This window comes from Cervus canadensis, chromosome 14 (assembly GCF_019320065.1).
Source record: "Cervus canadensis isolate Bull #8, Minnesota chromosome 14, ASM1932006v1, whole genome shotgun sequence".
Taxonomy (NCBI): Eukaryota; Metazoa; Chordata; class Mammalia; order Artiodactyla; family Cervidae; genus Cervus; species Cervus canadensis.
This window is the reverse complement of record NC_057399.1, coordinates 43,772,723-43,790,843: the sequence shown is the minus strand read 5'-3', so window position 1 is coordinate 43,790,843 and position 18,121 is coordinate 43,772,723. Positions and strand designations below refer to the sequence as shown.

The 18,121-nt window shown below is 40.3% G+C and overlaps 1 protein-coding gene and 1 long non-coding RNA gene across 13 annotated transcripts in view; one reads left to right on the top strand and one right to left on the bottom strand.

The window, feature by feature from the left end:
• BNC2 (basonuclin 2) overlaps positions 1-18,121 on the top strand; it is a 470,337-nt gene that overhangs the window by 137,560 nt on the left and 314,656 nt on the right. For 9 of the 12 annotated variants that reach the window (XM_043486718.1, XM_043486711.1, XM_043486710.1 and 6 more), the window contains exon 2: positions 13,316-13,516. The exons of the other annotated variants lie outside the window; for them this stretch is intronic. In XM_043486718.1, the coding sequence (XP_043342653.1) occupies positions 13,316-13,516 (201 nt within the window). The remainder of the gene's footprint in view (positions 1-13,315; positions 13,517-18,121) is intronic. 12 annotated transcript variants of the gene reach the window in all.
• Positions 6,647-14,343, bottom strand: LOC122452911. Its single transcript, XR_006272882.1, has 4 exons — positions 14,206-14,343; positions 13,493-13,695; positions 7,573-7,706; positions 6,647-6,906 (listed from the first exon to the last, which is right to left on the bottom strand). It is a non-coding gene; the product is annotated as an uncharacterized LOC122452911 (long non-coding RNA).

The following is an 18,121-nucleotide window of genomic DNA, read 5'->3' as shown; positions in this document are numbered from 1 at the left end:
TCAGTCTGGCAATCTGTAGGTCCATCCATGTTGCAGCAAAAGGCATTATTTCCTTCCTTTTTATGGCTGAGTAATATTCCATTGTATATATGTACCATATCTTCTTTATCCATTCCTCTGTTGATGGATATTTAGGTTGCTTGCATGTCCTGGCTATTGTGGACAGTGCTGCAGTGAACATTGGAGTGCATGTATCTTTTGTTGGTGGGAATGTAGACTGGTACAGCTGCTATGGAGAACAGCATGGAGATTCCATAAACTAAAAACAGAGCTGCCATATGACTCAGGAATCCCACTCCTGGGCATATATCCAGAGAAAGCATAACATTTTTTGATTTTTGTTTGCTTTGGGGAGTTTCATTAGCTAGTTCATAAGTGTTTAAAAAACCCTACCTGGTAAACACTTAGAATTGGAGACATCTAAATAGAAGTTAAATAATTTTATCCAAATCTTGATAAGAACTGAATCCTATAAGAATGCTATAAGGCAAAGAGGTAGGTGTATTATCGCAAGTTAGTGTGTACGTTTGGAACAAGGCATTTTTCAGTTTTGTATTAAGATCGCCTTGCTGGTTCTAAGCATTTCACTTCCCAGGTGGGAAATGGGAGCTATATTTCTTAAACCCAGTCTGCTTGCTTGTAACTTGTCACAGTTTTGAAGGAAACAGGCTGAGTCTTTTGTGCAGTTTGCCGTTGCTTTTATCCTTTCTTCACCGATTCAGAGTTTCATGTTACCCTCTCCTCTCCCCTCTCTGGGCAGCCCTTGATGTCTTCCTGTCCCATCTCTCTCAGCTGGTGCCCTCATCTTTTCTGAGATGATCATATCCTTTGTGTAGCTATCATTTACTGGGCATTTACTATGTGTTAGCACTGTGGTGGGCCCTGGCTTACCAACAATAGATAAAACTCTTACTTTCAACCACTATACAGTTTAGTGGGGGAGATGGATAGTAAAAATTAGCTTTTTACATGACCACTTTTGATACGTGTGTGTATATATATGTTAGTGTGTATTTTTTTTTTCCACCACGGAATTTTTTTCTCTTACTTTTTGGTTTCTGAAAAAAAAAATTTATTTTCTCCTCCTTTTTAAAAAAATACTTATTTATTTGGCCATGCCAGATCTTAGTTGCTATATGTGGGATTTTTAGCTGTGGCATGTGAACTCTTAGTTGTTGCAAGTGTGATCTAGTTCCCTGACCAGAGAGTGAACCCCGGCCCCCTGCACTGGGGCTGAGGCATCTCATCCATTGGATCACCAGGGAAGTCTAGGGGTACCCTACTCATTTGTGCTCTTGATCACATGCTCTCCTAAAACCCTTTTTATATCATTTTCCCTCTGGCTTAGATCTTCAGTATCCTTTTTTCCCCTGGTTTCATCCCCTTTGCCTGTAATAGACTCTTTTCTTCCCCCTCTAGTGAAAAACAAACCATCTACACATGAACACAACTAACTTCTCCCAAGCCCTGCGGACTCTCAGACCACTTTCTCTTACTTTACTTGCTTTCTTTGCAAAATTTCTCCACGGAATAGTTTCTGTTTTCTACTTCTTTCCAGTCTAGATTACATACATAATTTCTATACCTATTTGCCCATGAAGACATCTCTCTTACAAGACAGAATATAACATATTGCAACCACAAATATATATGAGGACTGGTATGATGAACACCCATTTTCTTAAGCTTAAGAACTAATAATGTACAAAGACATCTCAGCCCCTGGTTACCATCCTAATTACATCGTGTGTGTGTGCTCAGTTGCTTTGTTGTGTCCAACTCTGTGTGACCCTATGGACTGCAGCCCGCCAGGCTCCTCTGTCCCTGGATTCTCCAGACAAGAATACTGGATTGGGTTGCCATTTCCTTCTCTAGGGCATCTTCCCAACCCAGGGATTGAGTCCACATCTCTTATGTCTATCTGCATTGGCAGGCCGGTTCCTTACCACCAACACCACTTGGGAAGCCCTATAATTACATTGTACCCACTGCCATTTCCTAAGTTCAAGACCTGCCCTCCTAGACTAAAGTGGGATTCTGACTTTGGTATTTATCATTCCTATGTACTTTGTTTTGCTCTTACTACATTTACTACTACTTATTACTATACTTGGGCTTCTCTAGTGGCTCAGACGGTAAAGCATCTGTCTGCAATGCAGGAGACCCGGGTTCGATCCCTGGGTTGGGAAGATCCCCTGGAGAAGGAAATGGCAACCCACTCCAGTATTCTTGCCTGGAAAATCCCATGGACCGTGGAGCCTGGTGGGCTACCGTCCATGGGGTTGCAAAGAGTCGGACACGACTGAGTGACTTCACTTTCATTACTATTCTTGGCTTTACTGTACTCTAAAGGAAGTAGCGTGGTTTCTTAGAATATTTAAATCTCTCCGAATGCTGACTTCTCTTGCCATTGAGAATATAGAACAATCACAGTACCCCTGTTGATGTTGTTCCTTCTGTCTTCTCCCACAATAGCCATCCCACAATAAGCATCTTCTCCCACAATAAACATCCCAAGATGCTTACCTTGGCCACTTTCTTTTACCTTTTGTGTCACTTCTCTGTTGATGCCTCTCAGATCCGATAAGTATGATGTCAACCTATTTTCTGAATGTTTCTAATTGCCTAGACACCAGATGATCAACTGTTTTCTCAAACTGAGCTTACTGTATATTCCCACCAACTTGTTCACTCCCACGTCTGTTGAGAGTGCTACTGTTTTCCCGTGCTCAGAATTTCAGAGTTTTGTGTCATCTTTGACTCTTTTCCTTTGTTACACACATTATCATTCTTGTCCCCTGGATTTTTACCTCCATGTTGTATCTTGCTGTTTTTTCTCCAGGCTTATTACCTGTAGCCTTTTTACCCAGATTGTTATAGTAGCTTCCTAATTGATGTCTCCACTTCTGTCTTTTCACACTTCAGTCCGTCTGTCTGTCATGCTATTGCCGGTTAAATCTTCTTCCAGTATAGTAATGATCACACTGTGCTGCTGGTGAGATGCCTTCAGCATCTTTACTGTTGATGGACAACAGGATAAATGGCATCTCTTCCTAGTGGTGTAGGCTTCCCATGTAGCTGAGTGGTAAAGAATCTGCCTGCCAATGCAGGAGATATGGGTTCGATCCCTGGATTGGGAGGATCCCCTGGAGAAGGAAATGGCAACCCACTCCAGTATTCTTGCCTGGATAACCCCCTGGACAGAGGAGCCTGGTGGGCTACAGTCTGTGGGGTCCCAAAGAGTCAGACATGACTGAGTGACTGGGCATGCTCGGCCTCGTGGCATACCAGACCCTTTTCAGTATAATAGTTTCCATTGACCAGTCCACCCCTTTCACACTTCATCATTCTACACAGATCCCACCTTACTTTCCAGTTCAGCTGGACCACTTTTTTAGGAGTACTATCAATTAAGTTCCAGTGCAAATGCTGCCTCTGTTTGGAAACTTCCTCCTCCCACACCAGCTAGAAGGAATCTCCTTGTCTTAAGTCCTATACACTTCGGCCACTATCTCTCTTAACATGTTCTGTGTTTTGTTAAGGTTGCTTAGCCAGATAAGCATGCTGGCTTATCTCCTGTACTAGATTATAAACTTCTCATGAGTAGGGTCTGTGTCTTAACTTTCATGTTCCCCAAACCTTATATTTGGCAAGTAGGGCTTTGATCAGTATTCCCTAACAGTGGCTAAAAATACTTAGCTGAAAATGTTTGTCTTTATAACATGTGGAAGAAAAGGGAGCTATAAACCTAGCCAGTCAGGGCAAAAGAAGTATATGCCTTATCAGTTAGCAAATTATTCAGTTTTTCCCAATGAGTTACTTCTGTTCTCTCCAGGATTTGTTTATTTGATGGCTGGACGCTGTCAGCCTTGAAGACTTTTAACTCTTCAAATGTGTTTAGGTGGTTAGAGGAGTGTATTTGCAGTTTTGTTCAATATGTTTTCATGTACTCAGTGTCTCCAAATAATACTGCCTGTAGAGTATGTGTAATTTTCTCCCCAACCTCTCAATAGGCACGCTCAGTGTCCACTCCAAATAGCCATAATTATAAGTCAGAGGACAGGCTCAACGAGCAAGGTGGGCAAACATGTTTCAGGGTCCCCTGTTGTGGGGTTGATGCTTCTCAAGTTGAGGTGTGTTTAAGCCTCTTGGATACACTCCCATTCCTGCATCACCTAGCTAAGTTAACTCACAAGTATTCTGCCTCCCTCCCTTTTACTGGCTTTCACAGTCATACTTATTTTGTGAAACTAAGGTATTTACTTTATGGTCACACTTCTTATCTTTAAAAAAAATCATTGTTAGCAGTACATTTAGTGGCTGTTACATGAATGATTTTTGAATGTGATAAAGTATCTCCCTTCTTTGACCTCTTCCCTTTTCTCTCCTACTCCCCCCTTATTATTATTATTATTTTTCTCCTTTCTTTCCTTTCTTTTACATAGTTCTCGTTTATTGTCTTCACCATTTTCAGTAGTAGTACCATTTACCTGGGAAGCCCCAATGTCCTGTCTCTCCATCTAATTGGTGGTTCTGAGTATGATCACTTTGTAAAAATTCACCAACTTATATACCCATATGATTTGTACACTTTTCTGTACAGGTAGTATCCTTCAGGTCTGACAGTTGACTACTGCTACTGTGAATGGCAATAGTCAGACAAAGAGTCAGACAGTCGTCCCAAAGTAGTCCCAGAGAGTCAGACAGGACTGAAGCAGCTTGGCATGCATGCGTGCCCAGGACATTACCTGGACCAGGAGGCTTTCCTTGTGCCTCTTACTGACACCGCTGATAGTGCTTAGTCGCTTCAGCGGTGTCCAACTCCACGCGATCCTATGGACTGCAGCCCACCGGGCTCCTCGGTCTATGGGGTTCTCTAGGCAGGAGTACTAGAGTGGGTTGCCATGCCCTCCTCCAGGGGTTCTTTCTGACCCAGGGATCAAATCCACGTCTCCTGCATTGCAGGCAGATTCTTCACTGCTGAGCCGCCAAGGGAAGCCCCTCCTTATAAACACTACCCCTCACCAAATGTCATATCACTTTTTCAGAACTTAGTTAACCATTAATTGTTTCTGTTTTTAATATGCTGTTAATGAGTTTCTAGCCTCAAGTTCCTTAATTTTGAAGAAAATCTTCACGTGCATTCATATTTGCTTTGTTTTAACATGTCTTCATTTAAATATGTACATATATGATAGAGCTGCTGTTTTTTTCTGAAATTTATGAAACTTCAAGTATTTTTACTTTTTACACTATTTTAGGTTTGTGAATTTCATATAAGGGGATACCTTCAGCATAGTTGCTTTATTCTGTGACAGCTCTGAAAGCAAGAATTGGGTTAACTGGGTGTCTGTCAATCTCAATGTTCTTTCAGGACAGTAATTTGAATTATTATTATGATAACTTCACTGGGGCTGCAAGTTTCTCAGGTCTTGGGACTTTAGAAGGAAGTAAATAGAGAAATTAGCACTATCTTTACAGCTCTTCATGGTCATACAAAAATAATTGCCTGCTGTATGCTCGTTTAAGGAAACATGTTACGTGTCATTTTCCTCTAGACTTTCTCATAAAACATGAACTTCAGGTTATGGTAGAAAGAAGCCACTGTCACTATCTGTAGCTGAAAAAAGATGAATAAAGTTATTTTTCTGTCTTTAAGTCCAAGTAGGGTAGGTAACATTTTTTTCCCCACCCCCCCTTGGAGGCTGAGATTCATGTTACCTCAGATGCTTTTGCATCTGCAAATAGCCTGATTCTAAGGATTCATCATTCCCCTAACATTTTATAAACTACCTCATCCACCACACCCTGTCCAAGTTCTCTTTATTTTTATTTTTTTATAGTGTATCAAGGGATTATGGCATTTGGACATGTCCCTGAAAACACATCCTTGATGTGTTTCTCTGAAATCGAGCCCCTGATTAGGCTGTCAGCAGATGCTGTATCACATGGATTGTGCCAATTGGTTCTGAGACAAGTGTCAACCAGAATGGTTTCTCCCTTTCGCCAGGGAAAGATGAGGTGCTTAGGTAGCATTTGCTTATGGGAGATGTGCCTGCCACTGCTGAAAGTTACTTAAATCTCTGCCCTGTTCAAACTTCATTTTAGGAGGCTTTCTTCCCCATAGTCTGAGATCACATAGTGCTGCTTTTTCGGTGTACAAGCTTCTCCCTCAGTGTAAGTGATCAATTTTGGGCAGTCAACAGTTACTGTCATTTTTTGGTCATGTGCTCTAATGTGATATTCCTGTGAATAAACACCAGAGCGTGATTTAGTACCCATGCAGCTTTGGCAAAAACCAGGCTCACCAAACCCCAAAGGCATGCCTGCCTTTCTCATCCCGAGATCTTCACCGGCTCTCCTGGCTGAGGTTTCTATACATTGAAATGCCCAGCCCAGGCTGCCAGAGCCATCTGGTGTTGGTGTAGTTGTAAATAGGACATAACATGTACAATTTTAACACAGACTTGTAGAGCAGAGAGGGGCCAATGATTGAGACTGGCAATCCAAGGGGACAGACCATTTTTTTTCTCTTCATTTGAATCTGTAAAGATCTTGAACTGCATTTTGAATTAGTTAATCCATGAACTGTTAACCCAAATTTATGTCCCAAGTTTTTAGAGAATAAATAATAAGATTGTTGTCTCCAAAGAGAAAAATTTATTGAAGAATACAGGTGCATAGTTCAGTACATTCATAAGGAGCAGACACAGGGTTAGATTCAGTAGTTGGCAGACATTCTTCATCATTTAAATCTAGATTTAAACGCAACTGCATTCAAGTTTACCTCGATCGTCCAGTAAATTGATACACAAATGAGAATCTGAAAAAAGTTTTCTGATTTCCTCAAAATTTAAATGCAGAAATCCAGGGCTTCCCTTGTGGCTCAGCTGGTAAAGAATCCACCTGCAATGCGGGAGACCTGGGTTCAATCCCTGGGTTGGGAATATCCCTTGGAGAAGGGAAAGGCTACCCACTCCAGTATTCTGGCCTGGAGAATTCCATGGACTGTATATAGTCCATGAGGTCGCAAAGAGTCGGACACAACTGAGTGACTTATTAAAAAAAAAAAGAAATCCCACTAGTAGAATCCAAAATTTTTCTTTATGATCATCAGACTTCTGTAGAGCCCTTGGCTGTTGAAAGAGAGGTACTTCGACTCTTACAAGGCTGGTAATGGGAGGATATTAGGAGCCAGTGGGGACTGGGAGATGCAGGTGTGACAGGTGAATCTTATTTGTGAAGATGGGCCTCTTTAAGTGTAGTGAAGTGAAGTCACTCTCGTGTCTGACTCTTTGTGACCCCACGGGCTGTAGCCTACCAGGCTCCTCTGTCTATGGGATTTTCCAGGAGATGTGTTCATATCCAAACTCCCGGTGGTTCACATAGTAAAGGATCTGCCTGCAGTGCAGGAGACCCAGGTTTGATCCTTGGGTTGGGAAGATCCCTTGGAGAAGGGAATGGCAACCCACTCCAGTCTCCTTGCCTGGAGATTTGCATGGACAGAAGAGCCTATCAGGGTACAGCCTATGGGTTCGCAGAGAGTCAGACACGACTGAGCAACTAACATACCTTATGAGCTCCTTTTTAATCTTCTTCCTTCCTTCCTTTCTCCTGTAACATGCAGGCAGAGTAATAGTTCATCTTTTCTGTGTGCTTTATTTTTTAGAGGGGGGTGAATTTTCACTGTCCTCCCATCAAATGACCTATGTGACTCAAGGGAAAACAGGCAGCTTAGATTATGATATAATTATTCACAAAGGGAAAACCTCAGTGGAAATTATTGTTTTTACGTTTTCTCTATTCTTGATAGTGAATCAAAAAAATTTTCCCCTTAGCCTCACATAGAAAATGAAATTTTACACAATAAGGTAGGGATGGCAGGTCTCACAGGGGAAAAAGGTTGCTGTCAACTTTTTTCCTCCGGAATATGGAAATTTGGGTGGATTATCTGTTCAGAGGAGGTTTCCTTTATTAATTCTTTTTCCTTTTTTTCACTTAAGACATCTGTTAACATTTCACACAGCCCAACAGATGTTGCAAAGCAAGTCCCATACTTTGTTCTCAGGAAAAATGACATTTCCTCAATTGGTTACCCCCACCTCTGTGACTGGGCCCAGCCTGCTGCTTCTGCATAATTTGCATATATTAAGTTATATACGTTAATGCTATACGAATTTGTAGCTTCAGCATTCTTTTTATACTCTGAAGTCTGATTTGATTAGAAACTAGTTTATACGTTGAGGGTTGAGAGGTCATAACATTTAAAAAATCTCCTTTGAGAACAGCAGCCTAATTCTGCAGATAGGTTTGGATAGCCAATTACTTAAGAATTTTTTTTCTCTATAAAATAAGTGAAGTACAAAAGCTTGAGTTGTTTTGCCACGAGGAAGTGCTGATTGTCATGCGATGTGGAGCATCATTTTTATTATTTTGGCAAGAACAGGACAGTTTTGTCTTGACAAGCCATTAGATGAATACCAGCGTGTGTCACATGAAAAACCACTGATCTTTAACCCAGCTCTGTACTTAACCAAGCCTTGAAAATGAATAGTGCATAAAAGAAGAGCAAAGGCCAGTTTACTGTCATTACAGATTACAGAATCTGTTAACAGCTGCTGAACTGAACCCAGGGAATTACAGGTATTGTTCCGTGAACCAGCGGAAGTCCTAGAGATGCTTGTTAAACTGTGTCTATAAACCGTACATTTATTTGATATTTGCCTAGGATTTACATTGCTGGAAACATAGCTGAAAAAAGGAAAATCCTTGAGTACTTTCTCTGTGTACTAAATGCATGCCTTTATCACAAAACCACATATATTTACATAGAACTGTCTCAGTGATACTTCCTTACCTCACTTATGGAACTTATTTTAAGAAAGCAATGTGTTTTCAAAGAAATTAATAATGAATGTTAAAAAGAAAAACAGTATCCCCCACTGCCCCCCAAAAAAATCACACATACAAACATACAAAACAAAATCCTTAGCTCATTTGTTTCCTCAAGGTGTTCATTGTGGCTAATATTTGTACCAACATGTGATTTTTTTTTTTTAATGGAGGGAAAAATCTAACCCATCTCAATACCCAAATATTGAAAAGATCAGTAACATTTAAAATAGTCGGTTGTGGGAATTATTGCTTACAGAGCTAACAAGAAAGAACACACTTTCTAACTCTGCTGGTGGAATTGCATTGTGCCTCCCTGTAGTCTTGTTATCCCACACTAACTGAAATGCAAATTCTTTGTAACTAATTGGATCTCATTGAGGGTACATGCACAGTATGTAGTTATATGCAAAAAGGTTTTAAAAACTAAAATTTCTTCGTAATTACAACTTTTGATTACTATCTGAAACATTGGTATCTATAGTATAGGTTTAGAATATACATATATATTTAACTTTTTTATAGATTACTCAAAAACATGAGCTATGAGATGCTTGGTAAATACCAGCTCAGAAGTTAGGGGGCAAATGTTTGTTTACAGGAATCTATAAGTTGGATTTTATTAAAGTCTTGTGAGAACGAAGATTTTTTTTTTTTTTGAAGTTTAGGATTTAGTATCTTAGAGCCAATACACTGAAGTCATGCTTATAGTATAATCCTTTTGTTGGAATATTTTAAATGTGTAAACATCATAAACATAAGAAATCACTTCCAAAAGCTATTGTCTTTTTGTTTTTCTTTAGTTCTCCGGTTTACTTTAATATTGTAAACTGCATCTGAGTTTCTTACTTTTGCGTAAGTGTATTTCTGCTGCATGTTGTGATGAGGTGGATGTATTCACATTCTCACAATGTCTTTACTAACTTGGGTGCCATTTAGACCTAATTGGTGTATTTCTTCCCATGGTTTGTCTCTCACTCTCACTAAGAGTGGGAAAGCCAACATACAGCCTTTAGTATTTGCGAGTCTTTCAGTGGAAATACATGGATCAGGACAGCAGAAAACTGTGGAAGTGATGCCTGCCTCTACTCCCCTAGTTTTAAGTAATTTTAGTACAAATGATTCTAGACAGTTATTTTACAATCTGCAAATTATATAGCCAGTAGACAAACTCACAAGTCATGTTTGTGCCTTGTGGGTGTATATTTTTTGTACCTGTGTCCTTATAGGTGTCTTGCTTGCTAGACAAAAGATTATCCCAGAATTGAGGACTCTGCATGCTGTGTTTCTATGTGGAAGTAAGTGGCAAGTTCAAATCAAGCATTTTGGAGGTTTCTAGAGGAGTCAAAATTTGTATTTTGAGGACTCGATTTAAAAATGATGGTTCGAAACTTAAAATCTGCAAAGCACAGTATGTGTTTATGCCTGAGGTTTTTGTTTTCGTTTACCTGTTCACTCACTTCTTGGTAAGTCAGGGTTAATTGTTACCTCTTATCGTATGAAAGCTTGTCTTCTTTGTAGACTGTTCTTATAAACAAGTTAAAATTTTGTTTGATCAAATCCATTTAGCAGGTGCAGAATTGCATGATAGATTTTTAGTAAAAAAAAAAAAAAATCTTAGATAACCTGGTGCTTTTGAGGCATTTGCCTTGGCAGTTACATGCCAGGTACTAGTAATTTACACTATACACTTGTTTCATCCAGGGCAACCCAAGCTTTGCCCTCTGAGAGAGCTCAGCTTGCCTAGGCTGGGTAGCATTTTGTCAGCCGGGCAGACCAGATTTGGATGTATTAGCTAGTCAGCCTAATAACCCTGTACAGACTGTATTGATTTTCTAGGAGAGAGTTTATGAACTAAATAAACTTGGGGTTGGTGTCTTAATAAACTGCTTCTTTCAGTCTGTCACATTTAGTTACAGAGCTGTGCAGTTTAGGGGGAAAAAAGGCTAATTCTGTTACAGATTGTTCACAGCAGGGTCTCCAAATTAGCCCTTTGTTTTGTAATGCCACCTTGCTTGGGCTCGCTTTGAGCACATTTCTCAGTTTTGCCCTAATGAGTTGCAACACTGATAATGTGGCTGATGATCTTTCATTGATTTCACTATCACTTGCTTGTCTGGTAATTGATCCGTTGCTGAGCCTCTAGTTAATTATATCGGCTTTGACATGGCCCGGTCCACGGGGAATTTCAAGTCTTGCAGAATAACAGTTTTAATAAAAGAGTCTATTACTGCAGGTGCTTGCTGCTGCATGCCAGTTGATTTTTGTGTTGTGTGTGTGTGTGTGTGTGTGTGTGTGTGTGTGTGGTTGGTGGGGAGGGGGATACTTGGGAAAGGAGAGGACCTTAGGACTGCAAGAAAGGAGGGGTGGGGGCTGGAAAAAGAAGAGGGAGTGAAGGAGAGAGGAAGGAAGGAGGGGGAGCCGAGAGTGAGAGCAGGAGAGCCAGAGGCAGGCGAGAGAGCACACAGGCAAAGCGATACAAGAGCCTGCAAGGAGCGAGGAGGAAGCTGGCTATTGACAGTGTCCTTAAGCCTCCCACAAATAACAGCCATTAGTGGGAAGGTCAGGAGCTGAGCAGGCAGCTTGACTGAGGCACTGAGTGCCACTTCAGAAATCAAGAGGCTAGCAAATTTTAGAGGGAGTTTAAGTGGGTAATAGCTAGCTGTAAAGGTACAGTCACTGTTGACAATTGACTCATAGGGTTTTTCTGTCTCCCCCCCCCCCCCGCCCCAGAATATTTTTATTGACCACAGGTGGACTTAATATATTTTAAGGCAACAATTCTTCGGGTTCTTGTTTGTTTCTCTTCAGATATTGAATTTGCTGCTTTTGAGACTTTTTTGTGCTTAATGGTGGTGAACCGGAGGGAAGTTTAACAGAAAAGCTTTCAGGAGATGGCGGTTCTAGAGGGGAAGGCACATTTGTGTCAACATAGTGCACGTTTTCTCATCTTTTCTCATTGTCCACTAATGACACCCAGCTGCCATTGAAGCTCTTTTCCGTTTCTTTTGTTGTTTCAGAGAGTAAGGTTTATTGTTATTCTTGAGTTAAGAAGGAGCAAGGAGAGTGGTACATTTGTCCTCGGTATTTGTAGGTGGTTGAAGATTAATGTGCCTTACATTTTAAGTTTAGGAAGGATGGCTTTTTCCTGCTGACTACTTTTATGAGATGACATGAATTTAGCTTTCCATTTTGGAGTTACTGTTTATGTACAGTGCATTTTGTTCAGTTCTGCTTTTCCATAAATAAGGTAGATAAATACGGTCTAATAAATAGATGTTTTGTTTTAAAACTGGGTTTAATTAAAAATACGACATGCTATTGAGGTTATATTTCATCAGACTGGAAAATGTTATAGAATTTTTCTATAGAGATCTGGAATGAAAAAGTGGAATTTTTATATTCATTACTTTTTGCCTGAAATGGGACAGGCTTTTTTTCTTCATCTTTTTCTTTTTTATGATTTGAAAGGATATTGTAGAAGCTTCATCCAGGAACTTTAACAAAGGATTTTTTTTTTTTTCTACTTACTGAGCTTTAAGAGAAGGTACACTTTTTTCCTTTTCCATTCAGTTTCTTATTGTTTAACATCCAATTGAGTAATTAATGCCCCGAGGGAACTGTATTGTAAATAGTGTGTATTTATTTTGCAAATGTTTATTGTGCATCTTCTGTGTTCAAAAACCTGCTAGGTTTATTTATATACTTTTTAGAGTGTAAGGTCACATCACTATGTATATTATTTTCTCCAGGAGTTTATATGTGATTATAAATAGCCCAGCACATACTATTTCTTTTAGGAGCTAACATTTAGACAACACCTAAGTCAACTTCACATTCTCTTACAGATGAGTATTTCTTTCTTCCAGTGTAATTAGGGGGGGAAAAATGTTTTCAAGCCTAGTAGTTTACAAATGTTAAAGCAAAGACTAATGTCAGATACTGCATGCTATACCCGAAAGCATTGTTGGGGAAAATTCCCTGGGAAGGGCCCCAGCCTGTCCCTGCCCCGTGGACCGTCCCCGATTCCGGTGCTGGCTGGAGTGTGCATGAGTGTGTCTGGAGAGGGGTTAGAGCAGGGTGTCATTCGGTGCCTGACAGTGGAACAGTGCAGTTGACTCTCAGCTCTCCCATCCAATGACATGCAGTGGCTGAGAGTTTGAAGCTGATGGTTGGGTCTCCAGTGCTGCCCGCACACCTGACAGGCAGCTGTTAAACCGAGCGAAGGCAAGCTCAGGGAGTCACAATCTATGCATAAATGATAGGGGTGTCTGTGTAGAAGGTGCAAAAGAAGCTCTGACCCCCTCCTTCCCCCCAATCTCCCCCTTCCCAAATGAAATGCACAGTTCAGCCAGCTTCTTAACTACACTACACTCCTGCTACTGGCTGCCAAGAGGCTCAAAAATCCACCTTCACTTTTCAGTCAGAAGAGGCAGAAGTGGATGTGAGAGAAAGAGAGACACTGAGAGACAGAGAGCCAAAGAGGGCAAGAGACTTGACTTTAAGAGACTCCTGTACTGACAACTCCATGCAGTTCGGAACCAGAACGACTCCAGCTGAACCAGGGTTCATGGGGACATGGCAAAACGCTGATACTAACCTCTTATTCAGAATGTCCCAACAGGTAAGTTACTTTTTTTTTTTTTTTTTTAAAGGAAACCTTGAATTGTTATGTGTACTTTTGTTTCTGGTATTTTCCTTTCTAAACATTTTTGAAATCTTGATCACTTCATAGTCGGGCTCTGTTTTGTCATAACTGTTACTGGAACGAGCAGGGTTACTTCTCAGCTTCCCTAAGGGCTCCTTAAAAGAAAAGGGGGAAAGGATACTGAAGTAAAAGAAAGGAAAGGCATTTGTGGCAAAGTTTCACAGTCCAGCCAGGGTCAGGGGAAGACTTCATTTATTTCTTTGTTTTCTGTTAAATAATAATAATAATAATAATAAAAAGCCACCCCCACCCCCCACCCAGGACATGTTATCTATCTGCATTAATCACTTCATCCAAGTGGCTGCTATCTCAAGGGTAAGGTTTGCCAACCCCACGGCCATAAAATATAGGGGCCCCTCGGCCCTGCCCGACGGACTTCCCCGGGCTAGAAGCGGCTTGACTCCGAACCCGGCCGGGGAGAGGCGGCTGCGCGGGAGCCGCCGGCAGCGCCGCCGAGGGGCGCGGGTGGAGGCGGCGTGCGTGACGGGCTGAGCCGCTGGCGGGTCCCAGCTCCTCCGCCGCTGCCGCCGCCGCCGCTTGCGCGCTGGCCCTGCGCTCCCGCCCGGCTCCCGCCCGCTCGCCCACCCGCCGGCCGGTGCACTCACACTTGGGCAGCCTCGGCGTCCTCCCCAGAGCCGTCCTCGGGCCGGCTGGCTGCGCCTCCGCTGGCTCTGCAGGGAGGGTCGACGTGTCCGCCCAAGGCCGCCGGCGGCTGCTCGTTAATCAGCGGAGCCCGCGGCTCGTACCATGTACCGTGCGCTCGGCGGTACCTACGCGCCCCGCGCGCCCGGCTCCTCTTGCACAATCGCTGGCTCTGCGGCTCCGAGGGGGAGCGAGGGGGAGAGGAAGCGAAGGGAAACAACCCAGAAACTTTCATCTTGGACTGTGCTCAAGCGAGGGAGGGAAGTTCCCTGGTGCCTCCCTCCCAGACACGTCTTTGCTTTTCAAAAGCCTCCATCAGACCCACACAAAGCAAGAGTTAGTATGATATTAGCCTCCGCACAGCACGAAAGTGTGACTCTACACTGGGATTTTAAGCAGATGGAGGTTGTTAGGAAATGGGTGTTGCTTCTTTTTCTGTCTAAAAAAAAAATACTGCAATTACTTTCTTTTATAGAAATCTGTTTTGTTTGTAAGGAGTTCATGAGAACTAAATACTTTTATTGAGTTAATTTGATTTTTTAAGTGTTGGTGAAGAAGGAAAGAAACCAGTTTGCCAGACTGGAGACTACCACAAGTTTAGAAATGCATCTGCGAAAGGTAGTACAGAGAGCCAGGGTTTTGTAGCCTTTAGCTAGAGAACAGTTGTATCACACAGTTCTAGATAGAATAAATGCATTTGAATAAGGTGTATTTTGACATATCCTGTAGAGGGACCCTGATTACTGCTGATACAGTAAGCTGGGATTTAAATGCAATCAACACAAGCCCAATAAGCAACTCTTTATGTGCAATTTCCCATTCTTGCAAGTTAAAAAGTTCATTTCCTCCCAGAGATACTCTTTGGCTTGCCTCTGCCGGGTGCTTTGAGAGGTGTGTTTCTGAAGCACATGCCTGTGACTCTGTTCCTGGTTGGAACACAGAGTATGTTTTCACTGACCTTAAGATCAAATAACTTGTTCTCTACTTTAAAAATTAGATATCATCTTCAGGGTTTTCTTGTTACTGGAGGTCGTGGTCTCTGTGTGTGTGTGTGTGTGTGTTTTGAAAAGGGAGGTTGGTTTAGATCTCCCTCTAGCTAGAAAAGAGTTAATAAAACCAGATAGAGATAATGATCAATTGATAAATGGCTATTGAACCACATAGATGGTGTTAGATTGCTTCTTTGGCACTAGCCCATTTCCAAGTAGATTTGAATCTAAGGAGACTTTAAGTTGTGCAAAGCATTTTAGCTAAAAAACAAAAGTAAATTATATAAATGGTGGATCAAAATTGGGAAAATAATTTGAAATTGCTCAGAGAGAGAAACTTGTGTAGCTAAACCATTATGATGTCTTTGATCCAGCTGTTTCACTCTCTGGATATATAAAAATCTCTTTTGTGTGTACCTGTGTTTATATACGTGTGAAAGTGAGCATCAGTGACTATGGAAAGAGTAGAAATATAGGGAAATAATTTATGCTTTATGGCTGCTGTATGAAGTAATGTTAGTTATACTATTTACTAAACAGTAGTACAATGAAAGGAGAAAAGCACAATTTTAAAAAGTGTAGTTATTTTATTTTATATGTTTTCTTTATTTTTTGGTTTTGATGTAGTTGGCAACTCCCTCTTTTTTCCTCCTGTCATGGTTATTAAATGCTTACCTCCTCTGCATTTTTGGAAAGCATCTAAAGAGGGTATAAGTTTACATTTTTTTTTCTCCTTCAGGATGATGTTTTAGTTTGTATAAATATTGTGTAAAGTTAAATTGAAACTGTGTGTAAATCCTAAAATGTGTACTGTACATGTTTAATATACTTGTTTATTTTCCTGACCTATAGTTCATCAGCAATGCTGATTCAGTGTGTGTGTACATGTGTGTATGTGCCAGTGTAAGGAAGATACTTCTTGACATGATCTCTCTTGAAGCCAACAGTTTCAAGGAATACTAGTCTCAATATACACATTAAGTCAGTTTTTGTCTTACTACAGGTAAAAGTTTGTCCAGTTAAAACTGCAGAATTTTATATTTCTAAAGCCTAGAGATATTTTTCCTGTATGAAGATTATTTTAATTTCTAAGGGAAAAAAATGGACTTAGCTCATGAAGTGAATATTTTGGGCATTTTTTTGTTTCAAAGTTATCTGTAATAAGATAAAGACTGTGAGGTTTACCTGATCATTTCTTTAAATATTAGAAAAGACTGACTAGCAGTTTCAAAACTGAACTATAGAGAATTCACAATCCGTATTATTTAACTAGAGCAAAACTTAAAGTGGGAGATAGCTCATGAATACTGAAATTTAATATTCTAGCGTTGTGTCTTCTATGGGTAATTTAGGAAGTAGGGATATAGAAATCTTTGTCTTTTGTTTTGTATGAGCAAAGTTAGATCTGCTTATATGTAAATGTTTCAGTCTGTCTAATTCTAACAAAAAGGTAACCGCAATCTGAAGCCAATTTAGATTTGGTGGAACTAAGTCTATTCCCCTAAAGTTCAAGATATGACAATTTGATTGCATTTTCTTGCCTCTATATTTTTCTTCCATATTTTAGTATGATTTTTTTTCAAAAGGGATAATATTTTCCCATACAGACAAATACTTGATAACCTTGAAGGGCATGACTCTTAACTTCTGTAAAGGGAGTTCTTCTTTGGGTCACTTTGATCAGTGACAGGTCGAGAATAACCAGAAACTCTTTGCTCATCTTTTCTGTTCTTCTCCTAGAGTCCAGAATGTTGTTTTGCCCATTTTAACCTCACAAGGTATTGTTAAAAGCAGAAAATAAGGCCTGCTTTTGGAAATCGTTGTTGTTTTAAACCAGGCTTTAAATGATGATTTTTTTTCCCATTTTTGTAAATACTTTGTTCATGTGAGAGAATAGCAATTAAAATTGTTTGTAGCTCCCTCAAGGGATGCAGTAGTCTAATAATATATTTTGAAATCTTCTCAGAAATAAAACTGTAACAGGTAAAGGGCTAGAGCTTATGCTTTACACATTACTAGAGGCATTTACCTTTTATTATTGGTGAGGTATATTTAACCTGTTTCAAATAAAATGTGAATCCCTTAATAAGGTCTCTTTTCAGACACTAGTGAAATACTAAGTTAGAATTATAAATGACTCTGTGCATCATTATGTAGTAATTTAGGATTCACCCAATGATGTAACAAAATTAGCAACATAATTTCATTGTGAAACTGTGTCTTGTTAAAGAACAACTGTCTGACATTCTCCTACAGTTGCTTTATTTAACTTCATGCAAATATTATTAGTAGTGACATTTTTCTATTGTGCATTAGATTCTCTCATTAGCATGATGTGTTAGTTATCACCAGAGAAATCGTTTCCTAGATAGGTGAGGGGCAAACCAAGAAAGCTAAAAATTAAATCAGTGATTTACATTAATACCAGAGCATCTGCTCACCAGAGATAGGACAGAATCAAGCAAACTTTCTCACTAATATAAAATCTAGCCCATTTCAGAGAAATGATAAATAAAATATATTGTCAGAAACATATAACAACATTGCTGGCATCCATTTAAAAGCAGGTTCGATATGCATTTTCCTCCCAGTAGTCTTTTAGTTCTTTCTATTCATATAGGCAAGCACAGTTTCCGTTGGTTGAATCTATATATTCAAGTGGAAATGGTGATTTTGTCTGACTTCCTACCTGCCCCCACCCTCAGATAATTTGAATGTTTATTCACTAACAGTTTAAAAGGCACATAGGCAGTGTTTCTTACAAGTCAGATGCCTAATTGTATATCGTGGTTTGATTCTTCTTTCTAGTTCATAGAATGTGTTTTATTCTTAACTCTATCCCCCTCGTGCAGCTGTCCCTTTTAACAGAGGATGTATATTCTTATTTGAC